The 25,629-nt window shown below is 45.8% G+C and overlaps 2 protein-coding genes across 2 annotated transcripts; both read right to left on the reverse strand.

Moving 5' to 3' along the window:
• Window positions 1-294: 294 nt before the first annotated feature.
• On the reverse strand, window positions 295-7,966 carry rilp (Rab interacting lysosomal protein). The gene is made up of 8 exons (XM_079732578.1): window positions 7,148-7,966; window positions 6,530-6,653; window positions 5,844-5,965; window positions 4,170-4,343; window positions 3,425-3,579; window positions 2,945-3,067; window positions 2,249-2,344; window positions 295-1,871 (listed from the first exon to the last, which is right to left on the reverse strand). The coding sequence occupies exons 1-8, from the start codon at window positions 7,502-7,504 to the stop codon at window positions 1,745-1,747; spliced, it is 1,278 nt and encodes a 425-aa protein (XP_079588704.1). The 5' UTR covers window positions 7,505-7,966; the 3' UTR covers window positions 295-1,744.
• A 219-nt stretch (window positions 7,967-8,185) lies between these two features.
• Window positions 8,186-24,774, reverse strand: prpf8 (pre-mRNA processing factor 8). The gene is made up of 42 exons (XM_079731262.1): window positions 24,638-24,774; window positions 23,808-23,927; window positions 23,512-23,680; window positions 23,234-23,398; window positions 22,911-23,129; window positions 22,553-22,765; window positions 22,276-22,401; window positions 22,083-22,188; window positions 21,566-21,756; window positions 21,004-21,123; window positions 20,723-20,912; window positions 20,260-20,379; window positions 19,706-19,840; window positions 19,462-19,591; window positions 18,929-19,125; window positions 18,532-18,738; window positions 18,102-18,265; window positions 17,834-17,960; window positions 17,520-17,712; window positions 17,027-17,214; window positions 16,480-16,718; window positions 16,123-16,269; window positions 15,780-15,990; window positions 15,528-15,644; window positions 15,132-15,379; window positions 14,586-14,765; window positions 14,165-14,300; window positions 13,880-14,049; window positions 13,642-13,771; window positions 13,223-13,530; window positions 12,899-13,090; window positions 12,380-12,617; window positions 12,094-12,222; window positions 11,871-11,984; window positions 11,553-11,726; window positions 11,194-11,387; window positions 10,416-10,655; window positions 10,129-10,270; window positions 9,865-10,005; window positions 9,623-9,762; window positions 9,231-9,433; window positions 8,186-8,779 (listed from the first exon to the last, which is right to left on the reverse strand). The coding sequence occupies exons 2-42, from the start codon at window positions 23,914-23,916 to the stop codon at window positions 8,625-8,627; spliced, it is 7,017 nt and encodes a 2,338-aa protein (XP_079587388.1). The 5' UTR covers window positions 23,917-23,927; window positions 24,638-24,774; the 3' UTR covers window positions 8,186-8,624.
• Between the last annotated feature and the right edge of the window lie 855 nt (window positions 24,775-25,629).

Here is a 25,629-nt window from a genome sequence, read left to right on the forward strand (position 1 = left end):
CTATTCTAGTCGAGCCAGGAGCTTTTTAAAGACGGACATGCACTGTAGCACACAGAAGCACACGCACATGCACAAACACACACACACATGCACACATATACATGCGTACGTGAACAGATAAACACACACACACACTAGTGTGAAAGAGTGCAATTTAATCCAAGAATATCACGTGATTTAAATCCTGAAGTTATTAGTCAATCTAATCCATCCTCAGGTCAAGTCAACATTACACATTTAACTATATCACAACCAACAGAAATTATACCAAAGTCCCATCAAAAGTAATGCATAGGTTGTTTGAAACCTTCTTAGAAACACAGCGTTTGAATGTTTATATTCAAACGCAAAATTGAATTGCGAGAGCATCTATCTCTTTAATTCAGCTATACTTGCTGTATGTACACACCCGCTTGCAGTCATTCCCTCGCAAACATAAAGGGATTATTTTCCTTTTTTCTTGGCTGTTAAAACTTCCCTAACAAAAGACGCTTCAACAAGTGTAGAATACATACAGCTCCGTTATCCCAAACATGATACAATCTGAAAGCTAAATCATACAAGACAGAAAATAAAATCACATTACACAATGGAATAATCACTGATCAAAAGTAGTTGGTATTATATTGAAGATAAACCTGTTGCTTTAGTTGGCTCCTGTGTAATGCTTTTTTAAGTAATTATTCAATGCATTTTTGAGGTTGTATTACTGCATTTGGAAGTACTGTAAGTGGAATTATTGGAATTACTTTGGATTTCTAGTACAGCTACTTTGTTGAATGGAGAAGTGTGTGTGTGTGTGCGTATATGCGGACTATTTAAGAAAATATGATGTTTTCTTGTCTGTATAAAAACAAATAAGACGGGGAAACCCTTTTAAGAATAGCAGATACTGCAAGAGTTTATTGAGGGAAGAATCCGTCATAACCACATTCAGCTTACAAAAATAGTTCTGATGTAGGAATATATGGCTTGTTTAAAACTCTCATTATAAACACTGATGAACTTGATTGTCTCAACATCTCCTCTTTCAATCATGGTGTCAATAAGAGAAATACAATGAAAATCCATCATATTTGCCCATTGTAGGCAAAATAATCTAATATATAAAGGGGAGTACATTATATTCACCGATACATGAAACACTGGCTTGGATAACTGACTTCTTCAAAGCACTATATTTGGGATGAAATCAGGTGGGGGTTGAATGAAACAATGCCGTCTTGCAGAGACATGATCTTTCCTCCTATGATAATGATTCATTAAAAAAATACATATTTGTACGATCTTTGGTTTGAAAAGGTAATAGAACTTACACAAATAGTTGCACATGATTTTAAAGACAATTAAAAGTTAATGCCACACTTGTGCCACAGGATATAATAATGTTCTGGTAATGCCAACAAAACTAATATATTTTTAATATATATTTATATGTCCCCCTTTAAAATATATCAAATAAAATCCAAATTATTAAAATAATGGCATCTTGGAGATTTCTCTACATGTGTGAGCTTTTTAACAACATGGAAATAATATTCCACTCCCACATTATCATTTTAAAATGACCTAAAACCTGACATCTTGGAAGCAATCAGTAATACTTGCTAACCAGTAAAACTGGCCATATTCTGGATCAAGGGAGAGTTGAAAAGAAGGATAATACATGCCAGTCCTATTCCAGATCAAAACAAACCAAAGCCATATGGTAAGTGTGGGTCAATACCCCCAGACCTTTCTCCTCTCAAGAGGATGGCTCAAGCTCTGAGTCTTCAACGGCCTCCGTTTCGCAGAGGATCTCCCAGGTAGAGGCAGAGTTCCTCATGTGGGTGGGGCTTCGGTTGCTGCCGGACCGTGTCAGGAAACCAAAGCTGTGGCCACAAGCAGGTCTGAGGTCAGGTTCCTCACCTCATATCACCCTCTTTATTATATATCTATTTATCTGTAACTATGTGTCTTTACACCAAGGTGTGTGACAAATGTATAGGTTCAACAATGTAACTGTCTAAACAAGTGTCTGTATTATGTGCTATGTCCAGAATTATTATTTGGCATTTACATACTATTTGTGCCTATCTTTTTTCAGGATATCTTTGTCGTTTTAATCTGATTTTCATTCATTATTATTCAACTATTAATATTCTCTGTTGCCTGCAACCAAAATACTACATTTCAGATTTGACATTTGTACATGCAACTTCTCCACCTTGGAGGTCTGAGGGAGGAAGGCGGAGGCAGTGCTACTCACAGGCTCCGAATGCGAGATTCAGCCGGTTTTACTTCAGGGCCGTCCGTCTCGTCCGTCTCAGTCCTCCCATTGCAAGGGGCCTTCTCTTCCTCATCACTGCGAACAGAGTAGATAAAAAAAAACAGACAATGTTGTCATCTCAAGGCTTCCATAATGTACTAGGCTACTTTTATGTACTTGTCTTCTTTTTAGGTGAAAATGAATCAGGCGGTTGTTGTGGTTTTCCTGCTTATAATACATTTGTGTCATCAAATGTAAAAATAACAAACAATACATGGTGCAAACCATATGGTTTGGCAATATAATATCCTATTCACATTAATAAACATTTAAAAAGTTTAGAGATTGCCAAAAGTACATATTGCCAATGCTTTTATATGCATAAGTGTCGAATAAAAAACAAAATGTCTCAATTTATAAATTATATTATATTGTTGTCAAACAAGAACCAAAGTGGTCACAGGGCCAACCGTTGACCACAGTGGGGGGGATGCATTTGGCAATGTGTGTCTTTATTGTACTATGCCCTGAACAAATTGGATTTAAAGATTAAAAAATAAAAAATTTAAAAAAATAAATAAAAATAAAACTAGGTCAGATTTGTGACCTAGACTCAGCACTTAATGGAAACAAGTTGTGCGTTTCAGAATCAATGGACGATGTGTGTGTTTGTGTGTGTGTGTCGGGGAGGGAGACCTGTTGACTTGGTCCACAGGAATGCCCAGCATCTTGGCCTTGATGAGTGTCCTCTGCTTGCTGATGGTGGTGCGGAGTGCGTCCAGGACGAAGCTCGGGAACCTCTCGTCATTCAGGATCTCCCTGACACACACACACACACACACACACACGTTTAATTATGAGTTAAATTACAGTATATGGTTGCGTGGCCCATTTCTCTGCCTGCTGCTGTTGGTTTGTTTATGGGAGGAGCGGTCGTAAACACTAATTAGACACCCCCCCGTATGTTTGACAGTAAGTAGCAGGAGCGAAACGCTGCAAGGGCTTTTCAACCGGTCACAACATAACAATATGTTCAACAAATGTGAATCATGACATTGAAATGATAATACCCACAGCGAGCGGTGTATTGCACTCTAAACGCTTCTAAATCAAAATAAACTACGACATGTTCCATCCGCCCCCTTCCACAGTGGACGCCCAGAGACAACGCCTCACCTCTGGTAGTACTTGAGCTCCTCCTGGACAAGGAAGAGGTTGGCCTTCAGCTCGTTCCTCTCAAACAGAATGTCCCGCACCTCCTTCTTCGTGAAGCAAGGCTGGTCTGCCCCAAGCGACTCTGGCTGCCCCACCGACACCTTCCGGGGGCTAGACTGATGGAGGGAGAACGACAGAAATCAGGTCATCCTGCTGGTGTCAACATACTGTCACAAGCGTCTGGTACCCCAGTACGGTGTATCAGACGAGGCTGAGGCTCGCTAGGATGACTCTGACTGTTCTCTGTTGGTCCATTTGCAACTGGTCAGTGGGGACTGCTATTTTGAAAGTGAATAATGAGGATCGAAACACGGCCATATCAAACATATTGCGTGTCCTTGCAATAACAAAGCTATTTGAGGCCTTGTTTTATTGCCATTTTTACAAAAAGGCTGCCACCAATTAAAACATTGAAGAGTAATATTGTTTTAAATGCTAGCATCCATTAGGTCAAAGGTTTCGGAAATAGTTCAGCTGTAGTTGTGTGTTTATGGCCGGAGAAGCTGAAAACAGAGACTCCCATCGGAGATTAGCTGTGTCGGACTGAAGAGGAAATGAGACAAGAAAGACATGCGGGCCTCCACCCAATCTCAGGGCTCCCAACACACACACACACACACACACACACACACACACACACACACACACACACACACACACACACACACACACACACACACACACACACACACACACACACACACACCTTGGCCTGGTCCAGCAGCGTCTGGATGTGCTCTATCTGCTTGCGTTTCTCCTGGAGGTCGGCCTCCATGTCCGTCTTGCGGGCCGTGGTGCTGGTCAGCTGGGCCTGCAGCACGCTCTGCCGGTGGCGCAGCTCGCTGTTCATCTTCATGAAGCGCTCCAGCTGCTCCTGCAACTACACACACACACACTTAATATGATTCTTCAAACTTAAATATGCATACAAATATATGGACGTCATTGGCTATTGCCTTGTCCAAACAGGGGCCACGGTTAGGACGGTCGCTTATGTTTATTTATCTGGGGATTATGGCAAATACAGTATGTCTCCTTATTTTACATTTACTAAGTAAATCTAACTTTGTTAGATGGTTCCAATATTTGGGGGATGGGTGAAACGATACATGCTTTCATGAATATTTCTATAATGACAATGTCAACAGTAAACAATCGCCGGTCAACTACTTCTGCATTTAGCTTCCCCACGATCCAAGATCCACTTTCGCACCAGTATGAACCCATGAAAACTATGCACTGAGTCACATTCTACTCACTACCACTGGTCACATGCCTAACTATTAGTATTGGTCATGGTGGAGCGGGGTGGAATGAAATTAGGGGATTCAGACACGGGTCAAGACTGTGAAAGCAGTAGGAGGGAGGGAGAATAAATTCAAGACAAGAACAGCATTCCTGTGAGATGGGGAAACTTTCTAGGCATCGGTCTTAAAAGACAGCAACCACAAGCCTAGCTGTTGAAGTGCAAGAGATAAGAGGTGTATTTAAATCAAAAACGGCCACCACATTGCTTTTACTTTCCCAAATTCTAAGAATTTGGTACACAGAGAAAACAGAAGTTTACAGGGGGATTTACAATGTATCCATAATGAAACAAATGAAAGGAAAATGGACACCAAAATCGATTTCAGTTCGAGAACAAATGACTACTAAACAACAATGGTGGCAGTGCATCGTCATGGTTCCATTTACATACATCTTCACTCTCACAAAGGCATTCTTTACAAGAAAACGTCTGGCATTCTTTGTGCCAGAATGTGCGTGCGTGACAGAACAATAACTGAACTTGTGGTCATAAAGGGTTTATTTAACGCTGTACATAAACTTGACCACCACCAGGAGTCTGGACTTTGGAATCACACCAATAAATTGGTCAGAACGTCAAACATTGACAAACCTAGTTGTTCAATGTCCATCAAATGTCACTGGTGCAGTGTGTCATCGGTGACCCGCTACGTGACATCAGCATGAGAGGGGAAACTAATAACAGAGATTTTGTTTTCACTATTCAGATGCTTCTTTCCAAAGCAATTTATAGGGAGTTCAGATAAAGAGCAGAGGTCAGGAACCTATGCTTCCAGAGTCATATTTGGCTTATTCAGTGATCGTATATGGCTGATTAACAAGGCTGAAAATGTTTTGGATTACCAAAAGCATGTAACATTTTACACCAAATTTTATATAAATGTCTTTCTGGGATACAAAGCTATGTTCTATTTACCTCTATTAACAAAATACCATAATATGATTAGCCAATGAAATGGCAGAAAAGGGAATACCCCAAAGTATTCTTTCCAGCCTAAATGATACAATTTGAATATGTGTTTATCTGGGTCTGTGCATTATACATGCATGTGTTAACTGTGTGTCTACTTACTGCCTCCACCTCGTTGGAGATGGTGGCGATCTCCTGGACTTTGGCTCTTAACTCGTCCCTCTGCTTGTCTACCACACTCTTCAGCTTCAGCATCACCTCTCTCTCCTGGCGCTGGGCACGATCTAACACACACACACACACACACGTTAAAAACGTCTGTTGCTGCTCATTGCCAATCATGAAGAGCAAAAAGGTGTTTAAAGAAACATGCCACCTTAAACCTGTGCTATATGACATTTTCTGCAATCATCGCTTGTTAAACATTGGGTCCACAGAAAAAAAAAAAAAAAAAAAGGGAAGTATTTTCTGGACAAGGGGTAACAATGACTTTCCCTTCATAGAAATGGCAACAATCAAGGTAATGCGGTATTAGCCAATCACATGACCCCGTGCCCTCAAAAGATGGCGGACAACCTTTCCTACAGAGCTGTAGCACACGCACAAGGAATGGAATTGGCTCTGAGAAGAATAAGACTGATCCATGTTGCATGGCTGTAGATTATATCAGGCAAACGCCAAAAACTAGCATCCATTTGCAGAAAAAGAGTTTTGTATTATGATATAGTTAAGCTAACTGTCCCGATGGAGAAGACCAAATGTATAGAATGACCGACCAGCAGTATGCTGTTGTTGACACCGATAACTATATTTCTCATATCATGATATTGTAGATCCCCCCGCCTCACCCTCCTGAGCATGGCTGCCCTTCAGTCTGCTCTCCAGGTCCTGCTTATCCTCCTGGAGCTGCTGCGCCTGGGCCTGGAGCTCCTCACACCTCCTCCTCCATTGGTCATCCTTCTGCTGCCACTCCTGCTCATAAAAAGGTCATAATAGCTGTTTGTCTGTAAATGTTAGTGTCGAGTACTTTCCACTGAATACATAATGTCACAGTATAGCAGCTGAGGTTTTGACCATGACTTGCATCATCCAAACCAAAAGCCTCTCGCTAAATGACGTAGAAAGTAAACGGAAGCGGGTTTAAGCGTCTTCCTGAACATGACCTTAAACGGAAGTGAGTCTACCTGCGGATGATGCAAGTAGAAGCTGCTGACACAATGTTAAGGTATATTGTAGTATAAAGCCCTGAGTCGGTTATAAAAACGCATACTTTTTTTCAGTAGCGATAAGCAACACATCCCCATACTCACTTCACGATTCTGCCGTGTACCAGTCTGATCTGAGGGCAGTAAACACACTGAAGCATGGCCCCTTTTGACATACATATATCATCCCATGGGGGTCTGGCTGCGTCTGTGCTTATTTCCAACCCAGCAATGGGGTTATAAAGCTACGATGCAGCTTACCCGTAGTTCATTATTGTGCTTTCCGACTTCTGTGTCCTTGGCGTTGCGTTTCTTTTGCTGCTGGAGCTGCAGCGTCTCAAACGCCTTCAGCAGCTCTTCTTTCTTCAGCTCTTCTTCCTTCAGCTTCCACGCTTGGTTGCGTGAAGCGAAACTCTCCAGCAGTTCGAGGACTTTGACCGTTTTGGGTACCAGCCCCACGACGCTCTCTTTACCGAAGTTGTCGATGAGTTGCTCCACCTCGGAGCCGATCAGCTTGGCTATCTCGTACACGTCGTCCACGGTGAGCGCCGAGCAGGACCTCTGGAAAACATCCGTGGCGGTCTTGTCGCCCTCTTCGATGGTTTCCGCGCACTCCATTTCTGTGGGAATAAAATCCGTGATATTTGAAGTGTTTCCCTAGCTACGCGAGCGGTGGCCCTGACGGCCGCCCTTATCTCAGAGTCATTTTAAGCTCTGATACATGTCCACAGAAAACCCGTTGGTCTGTAAACAGCCGCGGAACGAGACGAGACTTGACTTCTTCGGTCCGACGTGTTTACTGGAGCATAGCAAACTGTACCAAGCACTGTATACATGAGGCAGTTACTTAACCCCCAGAGACGTACTAGTACTATATATACACATATGTAGCAGCAACCTAACTGCCCTGACTGCTCTCAGTACTGTATAGTAGGAGTAACTTCCCGGACTGTACTCGGTACTGTATATTTAAGCAGTAATGCCCCAGACTATTCAGTACATTAGTGACTATAGCAGACTATGTAGTGAGTAGTAATTGCACTGTAGCGCTTGTTCCTGCCTGAGCTGCTGAATCCTCCTCCTCGCCTGACCAATGAGACGAGAAAGACCGACCTACGCATTTTCTTATGCATCAAGATATTGACATTTTTAAGTGCACAAAACACGCCTCTCGGAAGTTATCAAGCCATTTAAACGGTGTCATTTCGCAATAGACTGATCGAGTAGGTGTTTCCCTTTTACTCCCAGACATAAACCAAAGCGCATGATACCACACTAAGCACGCACACCACAACATAGTAAAATCCTTTCTTTATTTAACCCCAACAACAACGTCACACAACGTACAGTATAACGTAGTCAGATGGCGTCTGGTACAGTCGTTTGTATAAAAAAATGATTTTGCAATTACAATTCAAAATTTCAAGACAAATTCAATTCACACGTGAGTACTTAACGATAATACTACAAATAAATGCACAGATGCAGAGATGACAAATAACAGACAATTCTAAACGTCTTTCTGAAAGCCAGTTTGAGGAAAAGGTTGGGGATTGGGACTAGCAATAAGAATAGAAAACATCAAAAAATGTGTACAGGATTCTTTCAATGTCCAGGGTTGGCCATTTCTCCGCCAGAAGAAACACGGCTCCACCTGCACAGGGACTGGCGCTAAACGCTACCCTGCAGAAGTATCTACAAAGAGCTTAGAGAACAGGCTGGCTGGGCCCCGCCTCGCTCAGCCGTACACGTCTTCGCGGTCCGCGTTGTAGATCTCGCCCTCCTGCAGCGAGGCGAAGTTGAGGAAGTGAGAGGGCCTGTGCACCTCGTGGTAGAACTCCTTGGGGTTGGACAGCTGCAGGTCGTACTTCATGTTGGGGTCGTGGCGGACACCTGCAGGCAAGGGAAGGTTGGATTAACCAGAGAACAGCATCACCGTTTAGCTTCTACACGCCTGGCATGGTAGGGATCTATATGGACAGTGGCAATTATTTGTATGCCATGTGCGCTTAAATCATGACATGATCAAGCCTGATCATCATGGTTCAAATAATGGAGGTGTTCTGAAAAGTCTCTTTGAATGCATTTAAAAGATCAAGTAAAACAGTTCACGTTTAAAGAACAGTAGTTGCCTGTGTAGCAGGATCAGTAATGTTTAATCGATATAATATTGGTCGTTCGGTGTTAGTGAAACAATCAATCCAATAAACAGAACTGAAAATACTGAAAAAAAAATTGGGACAGCCTAATTGTGTTCAACCATTGGCTATTGTACGATCACAGTAAAGCAAATTTGATAAACGTTTTACAGAGAGAAATACTAAATAATGTCTCCGTGGCTCACCCATGAAGTTGTAATTCCATGAGACCTGGCCGGGAACCATGAAGAAGCCCAGGAAGCGGTCGGAGAGCAGCATTTGGACCCTCTCGTAGTGGGACGGCAGGTAGCCCTTGGGGTTGTTGCCCTTGTCCGTGTTCTGCCGACCCCACTCGTATCCGCTGGGCGTCAGCTTGTAGGCGGTCAGCGTGCACGAGCCAGGAGTGAAGCTGATGGAACACAAGATAAACACCTTAAGCATTTATACCATAACCTGTGGCAGCAGCACCGCAATCTTCACGTTTAAAGTTTCAGATGTCGCCATGTTGAAATCAAATGGTTTTCCACAACCCTAGGCAGTAAGCCATTTTCGACTAGGTAGGTCACACTTTGATTTCAATATGGCGGTGAGCTCCTACCTGCAGGTGATGATGATGGTTTTCTCTCCGTCCCATGAAGGGTTGTCAGCCATGACCTTGGCGTGGGTGGTGACGTCCTGTGGGGACAGCTGAGGAGACTCGTTGGGCTGCGTGTGGATCCAGCCAAGAGGCTCCATCTCCTGTTGGGCGGAAAGAGGAGAGTGTTGAGAAGCAGTCTGAAGGGCAACACGCCATCATCGTGGTCCAAATGATGAAGAGATGCTGAAGGAGAAAGTCTTTACCTTGAGGTACTCATGTCCTGGGAGCTGGTTGGGCAGGTGAACCGTCTGGTGAGTTCCCCACTGGGGCACCATTACGATGCAGCGGATCTCCTTCACCTGGGGGTTGTCTGGGGGACTGGTGCCATAGAGGTAGCCAGCGATCTGTCAGGACACACCATACAAAAAGTGAATGGAAAGAAAACCGTGCATAACCAAAGCAACAGAGGCCAGGTCGATTCTGTAATTATGATTGCGTTCGGCCAATTACAAGGCAGCAATGTTTACCTGTGCTCGCAGGTCAGAGATGCAGATGAACTTCTTCAGGACGTTCTTGGGCAGGATGTAGGTGTAGCCCGTCTCCTTGATGTCGTCAGAAGAAACATAGATGTGGTTTGTCCTCAGATGGAGGTTGGCAGCAGATATAGCCCTGAGGTTTGGGGAGTGGAAACAATAAAGATTGTCAGCTTAAATGCATTCAATGCAAACCTACCAAAATACATTTTTATCGACATTATCAAAGAAAGAAATGCATATACAATAAAAAGGCTTGATATGGCCATTAGCCAGCTTACCTGACCCTCCATTCGGTCTTGGAGGAGAAGGTCTGCGTCTCGTAGTTGGAGGTGGTGGAGGTGATGATCTCGTCGCCGTGCTTGTTGACGGTGCGGGTCTGGGTGGCGGTGAGCTGGGACTGCTCCTTGGTCTGCTTCTCGATCTCAGCGATCTGCTGGCGCTGCTGGGAGGGAGCGGATATCTCCATGCCCAGGATGATGTCTCTGATCTCAGACTGGGTGAGGGAGGCCACGTTCACACTGCGGAGGAGCAGGACGGGTGGCGTTATCAAAGAACCCAAAGATCAAGCTACGCCATCAGAGGATCTCATGAGGAATCCTTAGGGATTACGTCGTTAACAATATCAACGCTTTGAATGGGAGAACTCATGGCATGACGAGATGATTGTTAATTGATACACTGTTGCTACATCACTTCTGTATGAATACAGGGAGGGAAAAAACAAAACAAAAAAATGATTTGTCTTCCTCATTTGGTCTTCTCCATTTGAGATGTCTACCATTTGTGCAGTAGCAGTTTGAAACTGGCAGAACCCGCAGGGCTAAACACCCATGTTTACTGTTTACACTTCAACGTGTTCAAACAGAGAGCTAGTTCATCAAGTTCTTGCAGGTGGGAAACTGCCCAGTTAAGGCAAGTTTGACCATTAACGCGAGACCATTACATAATATCAGCCATGGAGCCCTTTAAGTGTGGGGACAGATACAGCAATGAGGCGGCAACAGGATAACCTATGCCTACCCATCCATACAAGCATGCATGCATTGGACCACTCACTTGTTCTTCTTTCCGTAGTCAGCCAGGATCAGATCTTTGAGCTGCACCTCCACCTTGATCCATTCCTCATCCGTGAGGGTTGGCCAGATGTGATGGGGCTCTGTGATGGTCGTCTTGTCTGGTTTCAGGATCACCTTGGCCCTGTCGTTGTTGACGTGGAGCGCCCTCAGGATCAGGATGAGACGAGAGAAGGCCTACATACGCACACAACACACAAGAAACGCACTAGTTACACAAAGAGTCAATATATTCTCATATCTGTTTAGTCTGGCTCAGAGTAGTTAACTGGGCAACCAATTTTTCCCAGATTATATTAACACTAAACCAATTCATGCCTAAAGCGTGGGCGTGGTACTGACTGTGTAGGAAGAGATGGTCTTCAGCCAGTCGTCGTAGAGGTTGAACAGAACCATCTGGGGCTCGGTGGCCTTCAGGATCAGGTCTCCGAACTTCTCCACCTTGAGACAGGCCTGGAAGGGCAGCTGGAGCTCAGAGCCTTTGATGACGATGTTGGGGAAATCAAGCAAGTGAACCTGCACGGGAGGACAAATAAGGCATTAGATTATCTATTTTTATGCAAGCCGTTTTACCCATTCAAATCGAAAGCAGCAAATGAACCATAAATTAACCACGTTTTCTGAATTAAGAAAACTTGGTAAAGCAGCTTTGCCGCTCACCTCTAGAGGGTCCAACATGCCCTTCCTGGTCACGATGATCTGCTTTGGCTGCTCCTCCACAGGGAGGGATCGAATCAGGGCAGCAACCTCCTCAGCAGTCTTCCATTTAGCCAGCTACAGAAGGAATAGAAACACGTCAATTTAAATAAACAGTAATTGCCACAAAACATCAACTATTAAATCAAAAAGTGAGTTCTAATGGTGATAAAGAGTGGGGCTGTACCTGTCCAAGACGTTTCTGGCCGGCCCACACGGACGTGTGGATGATCTTGAGGAAGAGCTGGCCAGTCCTGGGGTTGAAGATGAAGATGGCTCCATTGATGGGCTTTGTGGTCAAGTTACCCTCAAAGGTCTGAAACGGACACATGAAGACTACATGAAGACGGACACACTGGCAGCCCTTCATTCTGTTTGGGATGGCCTATCCTTGAAGAAGCCTCCAAATAGATCTTTGGCTCCAACATTCAAGAAGCCCTTGAAATGGTTGGTGGCCGACGGGACAAGCTCACCTTGTGGATGGTGACCCGGTAGACGTTGGTGTCGTCTACGAACCAGATGATCTGGTTGGAGAAGAGCTCTCCGTAGTTCTGCGAGGAGAGGTAGGGCTCGGTGGGCTCTGAGGAGTACAGCTGCAGACCTTTGCGGATGCGCTCCCTCAGCACATACAGGGCGGGGTTGGCCTTCATGATCTTGGCCATGGCCTGCTGGATCAGAGGCTTGCCTCCGGGGAACCAGTTACCGTACGCGCTGCAGAGGAGAGGAAACACGGTGTTAGGTTTCACATGTGGAATTTAGAGAAAAATGTCTCTTTAAGCACATACTAACTACTTTAACACATACTAACATGTTACAACTCATCAGAATATTCTAACATAACCGTTGCATCATTTGCAACATTATCAGAAGTTTTTACTTTGTCCTGCTTTATATAATTCCACATGACCCAGTTCAAATCCCATGGTGAAAGTCGCAAGAACAACAGTTTCCTCTAGAATTTGACATGCATCCATGCTAGCCAGGGCACCCACCTGTGGAGGTTGTAGGCCAGGTCGAGGGCGATGAGCACCCCTGTGGGGGAGGGGTAGATACTCATGTTGTCGGTGGTGTAGTCCAGGAACTTGGCCCTGGCGTAGCGCTCAATGTCGTGGGAGTCGTAGTCTCCCCAGCGCAGCTGAATGTCGATCCAGTACTTCTGAGTGGTGGTGCTGTCCATCACGTCCCTGAAGGAAGAAAAATGGACATTAATGCCATGACATTTAGTAGGGCTGTAGATCCCCTTTGACAATTAGCCAAACCTAAGCAAGAACTCTTTCATAAAAAGCATGATGATGGTGATTACGATGAAGTCGTACTTTGAGTCGGCGAGCAGTGAGGGCCTGGAGACGTTCCACTTGTAGGAGGCGAAGAGGAGGATGTCTGCGCAGGAGGAGTTCATCTTGTAGGACTTCCTGGGATGGATGGTTTCCTTCTGCACCGTCTCGATCTCCAGAGCGTCCAGCTCCTGGTCAAACACCTGGCAGAGATCCATGACCACACTCTCATGGATCTTCTGCCACAAGTGAGCCCTGAAGATCTGAATGAGGGAGATCTTCAGCGTTGGGATCTTGCCATGCATGAAGATGCCCGTCAGGTCAAGCTGCACCTGGAAGCCCACGTAGACCTGGGGGAGAGGAACATAAGGAGACGGTTCAACGGTCGGACCAATGCTTCATCCTTTTACCTGCCTCTGGAGAGGTTAATCACAGAAATCTCCAACACTAGTTATCCTTACGTTGGCTCTGTTGATGGTGGGTGACCACCAGAGTGTGAAGCGACGGTTGGGGATCTGGTTGAGACCAGATCTCTGGGCGTTGGTCAGCTTCTTCCATTTCATGGACTCCTCAAAACCACTGGCCTTCTCCCTGAAACCCAACAAGAGGAGCCGCTACAACCAGATGCTCACCAGCACTGACTAGTGTACTGTTCATTGCTAGAACCAGGTGCATTTGTTGGCCTGAGCCCGTTCTCACCAGAAGAGACCCTCCCAGGTGGGGAAGTAGGTGCCTTTGAACAGGGTGTGCTCCAGGATGCCCTCCACGCCCCCCAGAGCCTGGATCATGTCGGTACGGTAGTTGTTCAAATTCCACAGCTTGCCGTCGTGCCTCTGATGGGTCCACCAGAAGGGGTTCTGCTTCAGCACCTGCATGCACACAAACCAGTGTTAGCACAAGTCAAGGGAACCAAAAATGGGCTACTTAAATTTAAGGAACAGCATTTAAAAATGGCAAACTTCATCCGCATGGTGTGCCTCTTACCTGATACTGTTTGAAGTCGGTCCTGACCCTCCAGCCCTTGTCGTAGGCCAGCGTGTGTCTGTCCTTCTGGAACAGGGTGTTGATGCGGGGGATGCCCCTGTCCCAGGAGTCCTCTAGGTCCTCCAGGGTCAGACGCCTGAGACACAGGATGTGAAGAACTATTAGCCTTCATAGAGTCCGCCTTTTCAATGAGTTGCTTGAAATGCTCAACCGGTTTAATGATTGAAAACAATGAACCGCACTGCATGTATTCAAGCAATAAACAATTGTTTCAACAAAGATATATTAAATAACAGTAAATACTATGTTGACTATAACCAAACACAACCCTTCAGTGTTAATAAAGAAGTCAATAGAGCTTACAAAAAGGTCACATTTGAATTCAGGGTCAGAATAGGAAGCCACTTGTCATCGGGCTTACCTGTTCTGGGCGATGGCCTCCTGTCTCTTGAGGGCGTACTCTGCCCACACTCTCTGGGAGTCGATGAACTCGCTCTCCCAGGGCTGGATGTAGCGGTACAGGTTAGGGATCAGTTGGTCTTCCTCGTGGCTCATTCCAGAGCGGAAGTGAGTGATGCCCACGTCCGTCTGCTTGGACCACCTAGTGGGGAAGGGATGGCAAGGAACACCTTGAGAATGGAGCTCCATTTCACACAGACACAAATAGATGTTTTTACAAGTCACACTTATTTGGTGTGGCTCAGGTCACTATCAAACGACCAGTCACTCGGCAGCAGCCCTCCTGGTTGTCAGCGAAACCTAGCCTGCTTACTGTGGCACACTTCTGACACCCAAACACCCAGGGACCAGTGCTAGGTTTTAAGAGTGTGCGGATCTAGATTCAGTTAGAATCCGATTTAAATGCATGAAACCAGTAGAATATTTCAGAAATTTCATCAATTGCCTATGGAAGGACCGACCAATGAAGTCGATCTTTATATTCAGTCCACCTATAGATCTAGCTTACCGCAGATCTGACTGAGGGATGAGCACGTGGCCCATGGACAACATGCCCAGGCCGCCCAGCTCTTTGGGGGTGTAGAAGACCACGGGGGGGAAACGACTGGGCATCTTGGAGTTGAGGCCAATCTTGATACGCGTCTGAATCTTGTTCTCGCACTTGACCAGCAGGTCGAGCAGCTCCTGGGTGTTGACCACCGCCTCGCGGAAGTACGTCATCAGACCGATCAGAGCCGTGTTCCACTTGTTCACAATCTGGGGAGGGATAGTAAGGTGGTTGTGGCTTTGTAAGTCACCATGACCCTATTTCAAACTCAAAGCAATCCTTTCAATGGGAAACAGCAGCTGTGCAGTGAAGGTCTAGACGAGGTCCCTGGTTTCAGCTGGTTTAAGTGGCGCTCACCTTGGTGAAAGTGGTGGACCCAGAGGCCATGAGGATCTGGCGGACTCTGTTGTGGAAGCGCTGCATGGACTCATCGTCCACGCGCAGGAAACACTGGGCTGTTCTCTCTTTGGTCACCTGCACACGGGGGTTGACACGTTGATGAGGACTCAAAGAAAGCGTGTGCCAGGAGGACAAACTGTCTCGCAGCACTGTGCACATTTGTCCCAAACAGTCATCAGGATGGATTTGTGGGGCCTTTTAGCTACCGACCTCATTCTGCAGATTCCAGACTCCGTCTTTGTGTGTGAACTCCTCGTAGCTGGTACGGCACTTGGGCAGGATGCGGCACTCGAAGCCACACATGTTGAAGAGCAGATTGGGGTTGTCCTTGCTGTACACGGACACAAAGCTGTTCTCCCACTGCACAGTGGTGACCGAGCGGGGCAGGCGGTTCTTGATGTCCCAGAACACAGCGCGACCCCTGAGAGGGGAGGAGATGGGAAGAAAAGATTATAAATCTATCCAACTATGCCATTCATTCTCTTGACGGGTTGACCCCGAGGACAATGTCTTCAGAAAAACGCCAGGCACCGCGGCGTGGGAGTGGACTCACAGGTTGACGTCGTGCTTCATCAGCCTCATGCGAGCGTCGCGGGGCCAGCACTTCTTGTTGTTGTAGCCCACGATGTTCTCGTTGTTGGGGTCCGGATGCTCCGTCAGGTACCTCTGGATCAGATCTCTGGCCTCGTCCGCTGTAAACCTGCACACACAAAGTGGTTGTCAAAACCAAACCGCATCGGCAAACGGTGTGCACCCGTTTCAACCCAGTCCTGCGCTGACCGCCCCTCAAGTACAGAACATTAGGTTAAATATCTCAGATATATAATATATAAAATAATTGAGGACAAGACTAGTTTAAAAAGAGGACTGTAAAATGAGACCACACAGGGAGCGGAGGTTGTGGTCTCACCTGAAGAAGATGTGTATGCGGTCGATGTAGCGGCAGTAGAGGCGGATGGGGTGAGCGCTCTCTGTGGCCGTGTCCTGGAAGCTGAGGAAGTCGTTTGGCATCTGGGGCGGGCCGGCCATCTCGCTGGCCCGGTGCAGGCCCAGCACCAGAAGGTCCATCACCAGGCCGTAGTACTGCACGATGAACGAGGCAAACTGCAACCCTCGGATGATGCCGTACGAGTTGGTGTGATTCATGTCCTGGAGGAGAACAAAAAAAAAAAAAGAAAAATTATTAACACAAGCTGGAAATTATCAGCGTAATTAAGACTTCACTCATGTAGTTGCCATTAACTGGTAATAAGTGACGCCCCCAATATCAGACCTCAAAATAGGTTGCACCAGGCAATACAAGCAGCTACTACAGTCTAGAATAACACTTGCATCACGAGATTAAACAAAGCTCTTGAAAGCCTGCACTGATCCGAGTTTTATGAAACGGGAGACTTCTGATTGGCCATTGAATGCATTAGCGTGTAGTTAAACCTACAGCTTGAAGACCCCCATACCTTGTAGTTGATGACCACGTTGTTCTTGGCCGTCATGTAGTCAGCAATGTTGTGGTCCACGATGAGACGCAGCAGCCTGTTGAGCAGCGTCAGATCGATCTTCTCGTACATCTTCTCGTAGCGAGACTCCAGCATGACGTTGCACTCGCCCTCCGTCATCTCCCACACGTCCTGCAGGTTGTTGATACCTGGAAGGGGGCAGACAAACCCACTGAAACCCTGCTGCACATCTCAACTAATCACTTGTTTTGATTCATTGAACTGAAAAATATGTTTAACACAACTAGGCTAGAGATCGATAACCTGGTAGCATAACCTATTGAAGATAGACCAACAGCAGTGACTTTTAGCATGAGGTGCTTTATGGTCAGAAGAGCGTATTCATGTTCATGAAGCACCAAGTTCATAAACTGGATGATCAATGCTTTGACATAAGCATTAATCCAGAATAACAATGATTTACTCTTTAAAAACCAAGCCACTTGGGCCTTACCTTGGCACCACTTGTACACCAGCAGCGGTGGGGGCTCCGTGTCGGCTGGCTTGATCCACGGCGGGAACAGCCGCCTCTTGTCCGCCTCGTACCAGAGGTACTGGTCCAGGTAGGCGTCTGTGATCTTCTCCAGGGGCTCCACGTCGTACACCGGCACCAGGTGGCTGTACAGGTCCATGAACTCGATGCCAACCTGGGAGAGGGGGGGGCAGGCAGCTGAATGAGACGAGTGTATTGGGTTCTAATGGGTTCGTAGTATGGTTCCCTTCAAGCCGTGCAGCTGTTTTGACTTGGACAACGTTCACGACCCTCACCTCCTTGAAGGCTCGCTGGGTGAGCAGGTGACGTTTGATCCTGGACAGGGCTTCGTGGGGGTTGTCATAGGCCTGCTCGATGAGACCCAGCTCCTCCCTCTGGGACTGGTTTAGACGAGACTTCACACTGCACAAAACAAAAAACACAAACACTTTGTATTTCGGCTCACAAACCATCTTTGTAGAGAGGATTTATAGTCATATTACGACTATAACAATGACGACCTCAACGAAGAAGTAACTGAAATGAGCCATCTCTGGGCTTTACCTGTAGGCCTCCTTGAGCCGCTCCAGGGCCAGGATGAGCAGCTTGGTGTCGTGTTTGTAGGACAGCGGGGGGAAGGGGATGGGGGAGAAACGCCTGCTCTCCAGCCAATGCACCGTGGTGGTGTAGATGGCCACGGCCTCTTCTGCTGTGATGTAGGGGCCATCCTGAGGACCAAGCACATGGTTACCGTGGGCCTATCTAGGAAGAGCTGGTTCACACTGTTGACCACTGATCTGAAGCCAACACATCCCGTTACACATTAGCCACAGCAAAGTAGCTGTGTGATTAACAAAAATGAAGGCATTACTAGACAAATAGGATCCATTTGTCAAAATATAACCACAAAAACTGATCCATTATCCTAAGAAGGTCAGAAATAAAAAAGGAAACTAGTTTGCAATTCAACTTTAACAACATAAAGTTGCCTTACCTTCAGGTAGTTGTGCTGCCTCTCCTGCTCCGCCTTGAGGTAGAGACGGGTCAGCCTGCCCAGGTTCTTCTTGCACACCGTCTTGTCCACAGTGGCCCCGCGGCGGATTCGCTCCCTGTTGTAGTGGGCCGTGTTGGTCCACCAGTCAGCCTTGGCCTTGACGTAGCGGAGGATCATGTTCTCGATGGGGGTGGGCAGGCCGGGCACCTGGGAGCGGGTCAAGAGGAACACATTAGTTTTGATTTTCAGGTGGAGGAACCCTTTGAGGAAAGGCCCTGTATGGCTTTTATAAATATACCGGTGGAATACCATCTCAAATTAATACATATACACACATTACATATAATATCGAAACTTAAAACGATCCCAGGCTACACTTCCTCTGACGAGGACCCACCTTCCAGGGGATGTTGGCCTTCCAGCACCTCCAGGACTCGCTGAGGTGCTGCAGGATGGTCCGGGCCTTGTTCTGCTTGATGCCCTCGGGCATCATGTCCAGGATGTCGTGCATGACCGCGGCACGCAGCTCCAGGTCAAAGTGGGACTCCACACGCTGCTTTGTCACCGTCTTGGCCACGCCCTTGGAGTGACGCCCTGGGAGAGAGGGTGGGGGAAATGGCTTGTTATGACAAAGGATTTCCCATGAGTAGACTTTCACGGTAAAGTTTGGTTTTCCACTTGTTCTATATCATTCAATTGTACAAATGGCATGAAACAATATATTTTATAAAACAATTAGTAAAATCCAACACAATACTGATATGTAATCATACGTAGCCTTGCTTGCCATCAGTTATACTTTATATTATATAATTATATTGTTATACATTTTATTTGTGTTCATTTTTTTATCATCATAGCATTATTCCCTACGGTTGTAACAGTACATTAAGCCATATCTGGGTGTAAATTACAAGCCCGTTTGCATACCTTCAAACTGCCTGGCCAGCAGGTTGCCCAGCCACCTCTCCAGCAGAGGGGTGATGCCCCTCATGAAGAACAGCCACACTCTCCAGCCAGGAGCCCAGAAGCCACAGCCTGGACCTTTACCCACTGGACCCTGGGAGGGGGGGGGGGGACATTGAGTCCAACAGTGACAATATAAAGCTTGAACTTGCTCTTTAGCGTCTTGTGGAGGTGGGAAAAGCATCTATCGTTTATTGGGAGGGCTTACGGTGTTGAAGCGGTAGTAGATGAGGTGCTTGAGGTCCTTGCACATGCGGATCTGTCTCATCAGCTTGTACTTGTAACGGTACATGCCCGTCAGCTGGCCCACGTGGGCAAAGATGTACTGGATCCCGTCGGACAGCTAGAGAGCAACATAGCACTGCTGTTAGACAACCTTAGGACAGGCAAGTCCCATCAACACAGCCTTACAATGCACGGACGATCGAATCACGCATACATTCAAGAGACCACTGGGTGGACCCTAATGGAAAATAAATCTGGTAATTAGACTGGGAACTCTGGAAAACCACAATTGATGCTGCCAGGATGAAGGGAAGGGAATTTGCTCATGTTTAGGCAACCAATAGGAAACTGACCAATGATTAAACAAAATAAACATTTTGCACACTGGCAAGCAGACCAATGCAAGTGGGCCTCTGTAAATTGGCCGGCGCGTCGCACCGTCAATTTACAGATATATAAATATCCACTGTTGCCTTTTTAGTTTTATTTAGCAGCTGCTGCGGGATTCCATCATGTAATAATGAGCGTGTTACTGACCTGGAATGCGTCAACGTTTCCCAGTCTGTACTGAACATGGCTGTCAACAACCAGCTTGCTGAGACGCAGCACCTCTCTGCACAGATGGAAAGCATTACCGAACCTGGACTTCTTACGCTCCTGTAGGAAGAGAAGACAGAACCAAATGTGATATCGCAGGTGTTGAAGAACCCATGTTTTTTTCCCAATACACAATTAGTGTTGGGGTGGGGGGGAAGGTCGGGCAAAAAAAATAATTTGCATTCACTGTAGCTTTACTAGAACAGACTTAATGTTACTTTGAGCGCATGTCTGAATGTTTAGGTAACCAATCGGAATGTAGCCGGTGATTGAATAAACTAACCATTCATGTTAATTTTCCTCTAGTTCTTACGCACAGGCAAGCAGAACAATGCAAGTGCGCCTTTGTAAGAGGGGTCTATTTTGATGTGAAGTCCCAGAGAGTTGAAGAGACTTGTCAAACCTTTGTGGTGAGCGTCTTGACAGGCTTGAGGTTGAAGTTGTAGTCCAGATGCAGGTAGTTGAGGTTCTTACGATGGATCAGCAGATTGAGCATGTTGTAGCCCTGTCTGCAGACCTGCAACCCCACCTCCACCCAGTCCAGCTTGGTGGACTGGAAGAACTTGGTGGCCTTGAAGGAACGGAACAGGTACCTGGTGGGAGAGAACGCCCAGCAACAAACGCTGGTTAGAGACGTGTTGCCAACACGGATGTAGAACATCTACAGGGTGTTCAGAGGCTCACCTCTTCTTCTGGGCCTTTGGTGGCCTCTGTTTGAGAGCGTTGAGCACGTAATACTTCAGCAGTTTCTGGTAGGACACGCGCACTTTAACAGGCTGGCCGGCAGGGCAGTGCTCACGATACCTGTGAGGGGACAAAAAGACAACTTCAAACCACATACATATTCCACGTCCATATATGGATCACATGGGTGTCTGGACATTGCTTTTTGAGGACATGCCACATGGGCGGACCAGGCGAGCGTCTTGACTCCTGGGAGGACATGAACAGCATGCCATGAAAGACAGCCATGAGACTTGCAAATCCCCATTATAAACGTCAAACAGATAATTAAACTCGCGTCTGAATGTTGACTTAAAGCTACTTTGATGTCTGAATGTTTAGGTAACCAACCGGAATGTAGCCGGCGATTTAATAAACTAACCATTCTTTTTAATTTTCCTCTAGTTCTTACGCACAGGCAAGCAGACCAATGCATGTGCGCCTTTGTAAGAGGGGTCTATTTTTGTATGATATCCGAGCACTCAACAACAACTTTCTCATCCACTAGGTGTCGTCTTCTCACCAGTTCTTGATGAGAGGGATGTCAATGGCTCGCCTGGTCCGCCCAGAGCGCAGGTTGAAGGGGCGTGGCGCCCAGAGCAGAGCAATGCCGTTGGCGGTGTGGTCCGTGTAGAGAGGAGTGTCCTTGAGGAAGGGCTCCACGTACTCGGGCAGCTCAAACTCTTCATCGTCATCAGGCAGAGGCTCTTGACTCTGGGGAGGACATGAACAGGATGCCATGAAGGACAGCCAGTATACTTGCAAAACCCCATTATAAAACGTCACAAACAGATAATTTGAACTCACGTCTGAATGTTGACTTAAGGCCACTTTGAACGCATGTCTGAATGTTTAGGTAACCAACCGGAATGTAGCCGGTGATCGAATAAACTAACCATTCATTTGAATTTTCCTCAAGTTCTTACGCACAGGCAAGCAGACCAATGCAAGTGCGCCTTTGTAAGAGGGGTTTATTTTGGTATGATATCCGAGTATTCATCAACAACAACTTTTCACTTCAGCAACACAGGAGGGCCTACCTTGACAGAGTGCCTGTGGGAGATGGGGTTGATCAGGGGATCAAAGTAGAAGGCTGGCAGATCAGGGTCCTCTGTCTTGATGAACACCACATTTGGAGTGTGGTACCTGAGAGAAGATCCAACAGTTCTGGTTATTCTGGTAGTCAATGTTGTTTCATCCATAGATGATTTGGAAGTGAATGTTTTTTCCTACCAGGTGAGGTGGACGTGATGTGGGAGGTTGTTGTACAGGTAGGGGAAGGCGATTTTGTACTCTGTCCTGATTGGCTGTCTGATGATGATCTTGTTGATGTCATTGAACTCATTCCAGTCCTCATCCCTGTTAGAGGTAAAAGGAGGAACACAACTTTAGTCAGTGCATAAACCAAAAATATGTAATGTTTTACTACAAAAAACATTTCAAAAAGTCTTTAGTTAAAAAATAATTTGTTCATTTCTATCAAAGTCTATTGATAGCCATATTTACTTACTGGAGGTTAATGTCCCTGACCAGCGGCTCAAACTTGGGCCCTCCGGGGATGGCCATGTTGAGAGCCTTGGAAGTGAAGAAGGCCTTGAGGTCAAACAGATAGAAGTAGTTGTAATCCACCAGGTCTGTAAGCAGCTGGTTAGCCAGGCGGTAGAGGGTGGACATCATAGGGAGCGTGAACTGCCAGCGACGGTAGGTGGTGCCGTTCACAAACCTTAGGACACAGTGAAGCATTGCTACGATTAAACCAAAGTGTCAACTTCATGTACAAGAAAAAAAACAAAAAAAAAGGAGTAAGATTAACCCTCCATTTCCAAGCAAACAGAGAAATTTGATGATGAGCGTGAAGCGAGCCTCACTTTGTGGCGTCCTTGAGGGGCTGGTGCTCGTAGAACCAGTCGGCGACGGAGGAGTCCTCTTCCAGGTCCAGCTCCATCTGGATGGCCTCCAGCGGCTCCACATCCAGGATGTTGTCTGCGTAGTCGAGCGGCGGCTCCTCGTCATCAAACGGCGGGAAACGCATGCGCTTGAAGTGCCGACGGTCACGCTTCTCACGACGCATCATGATCCACATGGCTCTGCAGGGCGGGAAGAAATTAGCATTAGGAAACAATGCAGATATATAATATACTTCACTATAAAAATTAACAGTAGGATTGAGGGATATTTAATCGGCTCTTACCCCCATTGTGCGATGTAGACCGGCTCAATCACCCAGGGGATTTCATTGACGAAGGAGATGGCTCCAGTGATGTGGTAAAGCACGGGCACATCTCGGATCTGTTCCCAGGGCATGGGCATGTTCTCCAGCAGCTTCAGCACGGCATGGGGCATATACTTCAACGCCCTACAGAGCACAAATGCAATACAGATTGTTCATTCATCCCATTTAGGAAGTTTCCTTGGAAAATATCCATTTTGTTTATTGAAACAGCATCTGGTTCAGGTTAATGTTCATACCCAAGGTAGACCCTCTTGTCGTGGCGGAACTTCCTGTTGGTCATGTCACCATGGTCCCTGATGATCTTGCGGACATGCTCAGGTGGCATGTCCTCCTTCTGGGCATCCACAAAGCCAAACTTCCTCTTCTCTGAGTACCGCTTGGCCTGCAACTGCTGCCATTTTCTCGCTGTGGAATTGTTTTGATGCACAAAAAATCAAAACTTGGGTCACATATGAAAACATTTATGCTGTCTCCACAGCAAGTAGCACTGGGTATATGAATGCAAACTGGGGATGCTTAAATGTGTACAGACCTTTTTCTTGAAGTTTTTCCTCAGACATGAAGTCGGGGATGGAGGCTGGAGGGGGGACGCCTGGAGGCATGCCTCCTGGGACCCCTCTGTAAGCGAAAGAAGCTGCCATGCCCCTTACAACTAGAAGATCAAATCAAAGCACAGCTAGTTCAAATTTAGCATATACTAAAAATAAACACCATTAACAAAGCAGTCGTAATACATACAACACGATAACAGCATATACTGTTTTATACAATAACTCTACCTCAAATAACATACGAGTGTTAGTACATACAACACCCTAACAGCACAGCTAAGTTAGTACACGGTGTTATACAATACATAAATGACCACTAACATAAGATCATGAAATGCAGATCATCTTTAGGGTTCGATTTCGAAAGTGTGAGTCTATGCTTAACAGGGTTAGTTTAGGGTTTCTACCGGGTTACGGTTAATGTAGGGTTTTAACAAGGTTTCCTCTACCGATGGCCTCGCGTCAACACGCGCACAATAATGGATTCCTGTAGCTAAGCTAGGAAACTGGTGAGCTAGCTAGTAAGCTAGCGACTCATTCAGTGCAAGAATAATAGGAACAAACTGACTAGAACGCACATCATTTTCATCAATACATACTTAACGTGGCTGATCAATATTAAATTCGATGCGTTGTTCAAATCCCACCATCGTAGCCAACAAATGGATTTATACGTTCTAACTTTAGGTTGCAGACTATCGTAAAAAAAACGACCTAGCTCAATGCTAACGTAGCGTAGCAATTCAGCTGAACAATACACGTGAATAACAAAACTTTCTTAAATGTTTGAATCACTCCACACTAACTTTACCTTCAGAGTCAAAAGTTGATCCTCAAAGTCTGGATCTTCCACACTACCACATTTCTTTTGTATAACTGAGTAGACTTCTCCGCTGGTTGTGTTTCCTTGAGGCAGCACGCACGGTGAACGACACCGCCACACGATGGACGTTAACAGACGCAACTGGAATTCACGTAATACGTACTACGCCGTTCCTAACATAACGTGCTAGTCAGACTGACTAGGTTACGTAGGAAGATACGACTACGCGGGACGAGCGCCACAGCTCAAATACCCGGATGAATAACCCGGAAACAAGGGTTCAAAGTTCATATATGCAACGCTGGGTAAAGGTGCACGATTTTCCTAATCAATAGTATAGAAAACTAAAAGTCCTCTTCATTCTTTTCTAGAATAATATCCATTATGACAGTCCAATACAAGATCACTTCATCTGCAACAAATATATATTTTTCTTACATTTTATTTAATTAATATTAAGTTCTGCAAGAAAAAAACTAACTGGAAAACACATTAAATTATCTGCATTTAAATATATATATTTTTATTTCCTACCAAAATTATGTTAGGTGGGGGTACAGTTAAGGGTCATAAGCTTAGTGAGACCATACCCCCTTCAGGGCCCATATCTAAAGCACCAAGATGATGGATGAACACATCACAGAATTATAAACCCAGTCTCCATGATTTGATTTAAAAGGGACATGTTAATACTCTTTTTTTTTTCTTTTACCAAATAATACATTTTCGATTATCAATTTTTTGTAAGTGAAGCATTTTTTTGCGTTTTTTCAGCTCTTCAGAAAGTTGTAAATTGCCTCTGCAGAAAACTGTATTTAACAAATACACACAGAAAAAAATACAATAAACACACACCTAACACATAAACCTAACCCTTGTGAAAATAACACCCAGGTGGAAAGCCTTTCAAGGAAAAAAAAATGACATTGATTGGAAGAAGGCCATATCGCATTGCAGACAAATAGCAAAATCGTTTGGTA

Source organism: Pollachius pollachius (genome assembly GCF_949987615.1).
Source record: "Pollachius pollachius genome assembly, chromosome: 3".
Lineage (NCBI taxonomy): Eukaryota > Metazoa > Chordata > Actinopteri > Gadiformes > Gadidae > Pollachius > Pollachius pollachius.

Bases quoted from the DNA above. Each gene is read 5' to 3' on its own strand.
- rilp (XM_079732578.1), bottom strand. From the start codon at position 7,504: ATGGAGTGCGCGGAAACCATCGAAGAGGGCGACAAGACCGCCACGGAT. The intron at 5,966-6,529 runs GTGAGGCGGGGG...TGTGTGTGTTAG, and splicing joins GGGCAGCCATGCTCAGGAGG to ATCGTGCCCAGCGCCAGGAG. The intron at 2,345-2,944 runs GTCTCCCTCCCC...CTCTGTTCGCAG, and splicing joins CCTGTGGACCAAGTCAACAG to TGATGAGGAAGAGAAGGCCC.
- prpf8 (XM_079731262.1), bottom strand. From the start codon at position 23,916: ATGGCAGCTTCTTTCGCTTACAGAGGGGTCCCAGGAGGCATGCCTCCA. The intron at 14,301-14,585 runs GTAAGCCCGATG...CCTGTGTCTCAG, and splicing joins GAGGCCATCGCCCAGAACAG to GCGTCTGACCCTGGAGGACC. The intron at 11,727-11,870 runs GTGAGCGGCAAA...CCTCCCGTGCAG, and splicing joins GCATGTTGGACCCTCTAGAG to GTTCACTTGCTTGATTTCCC.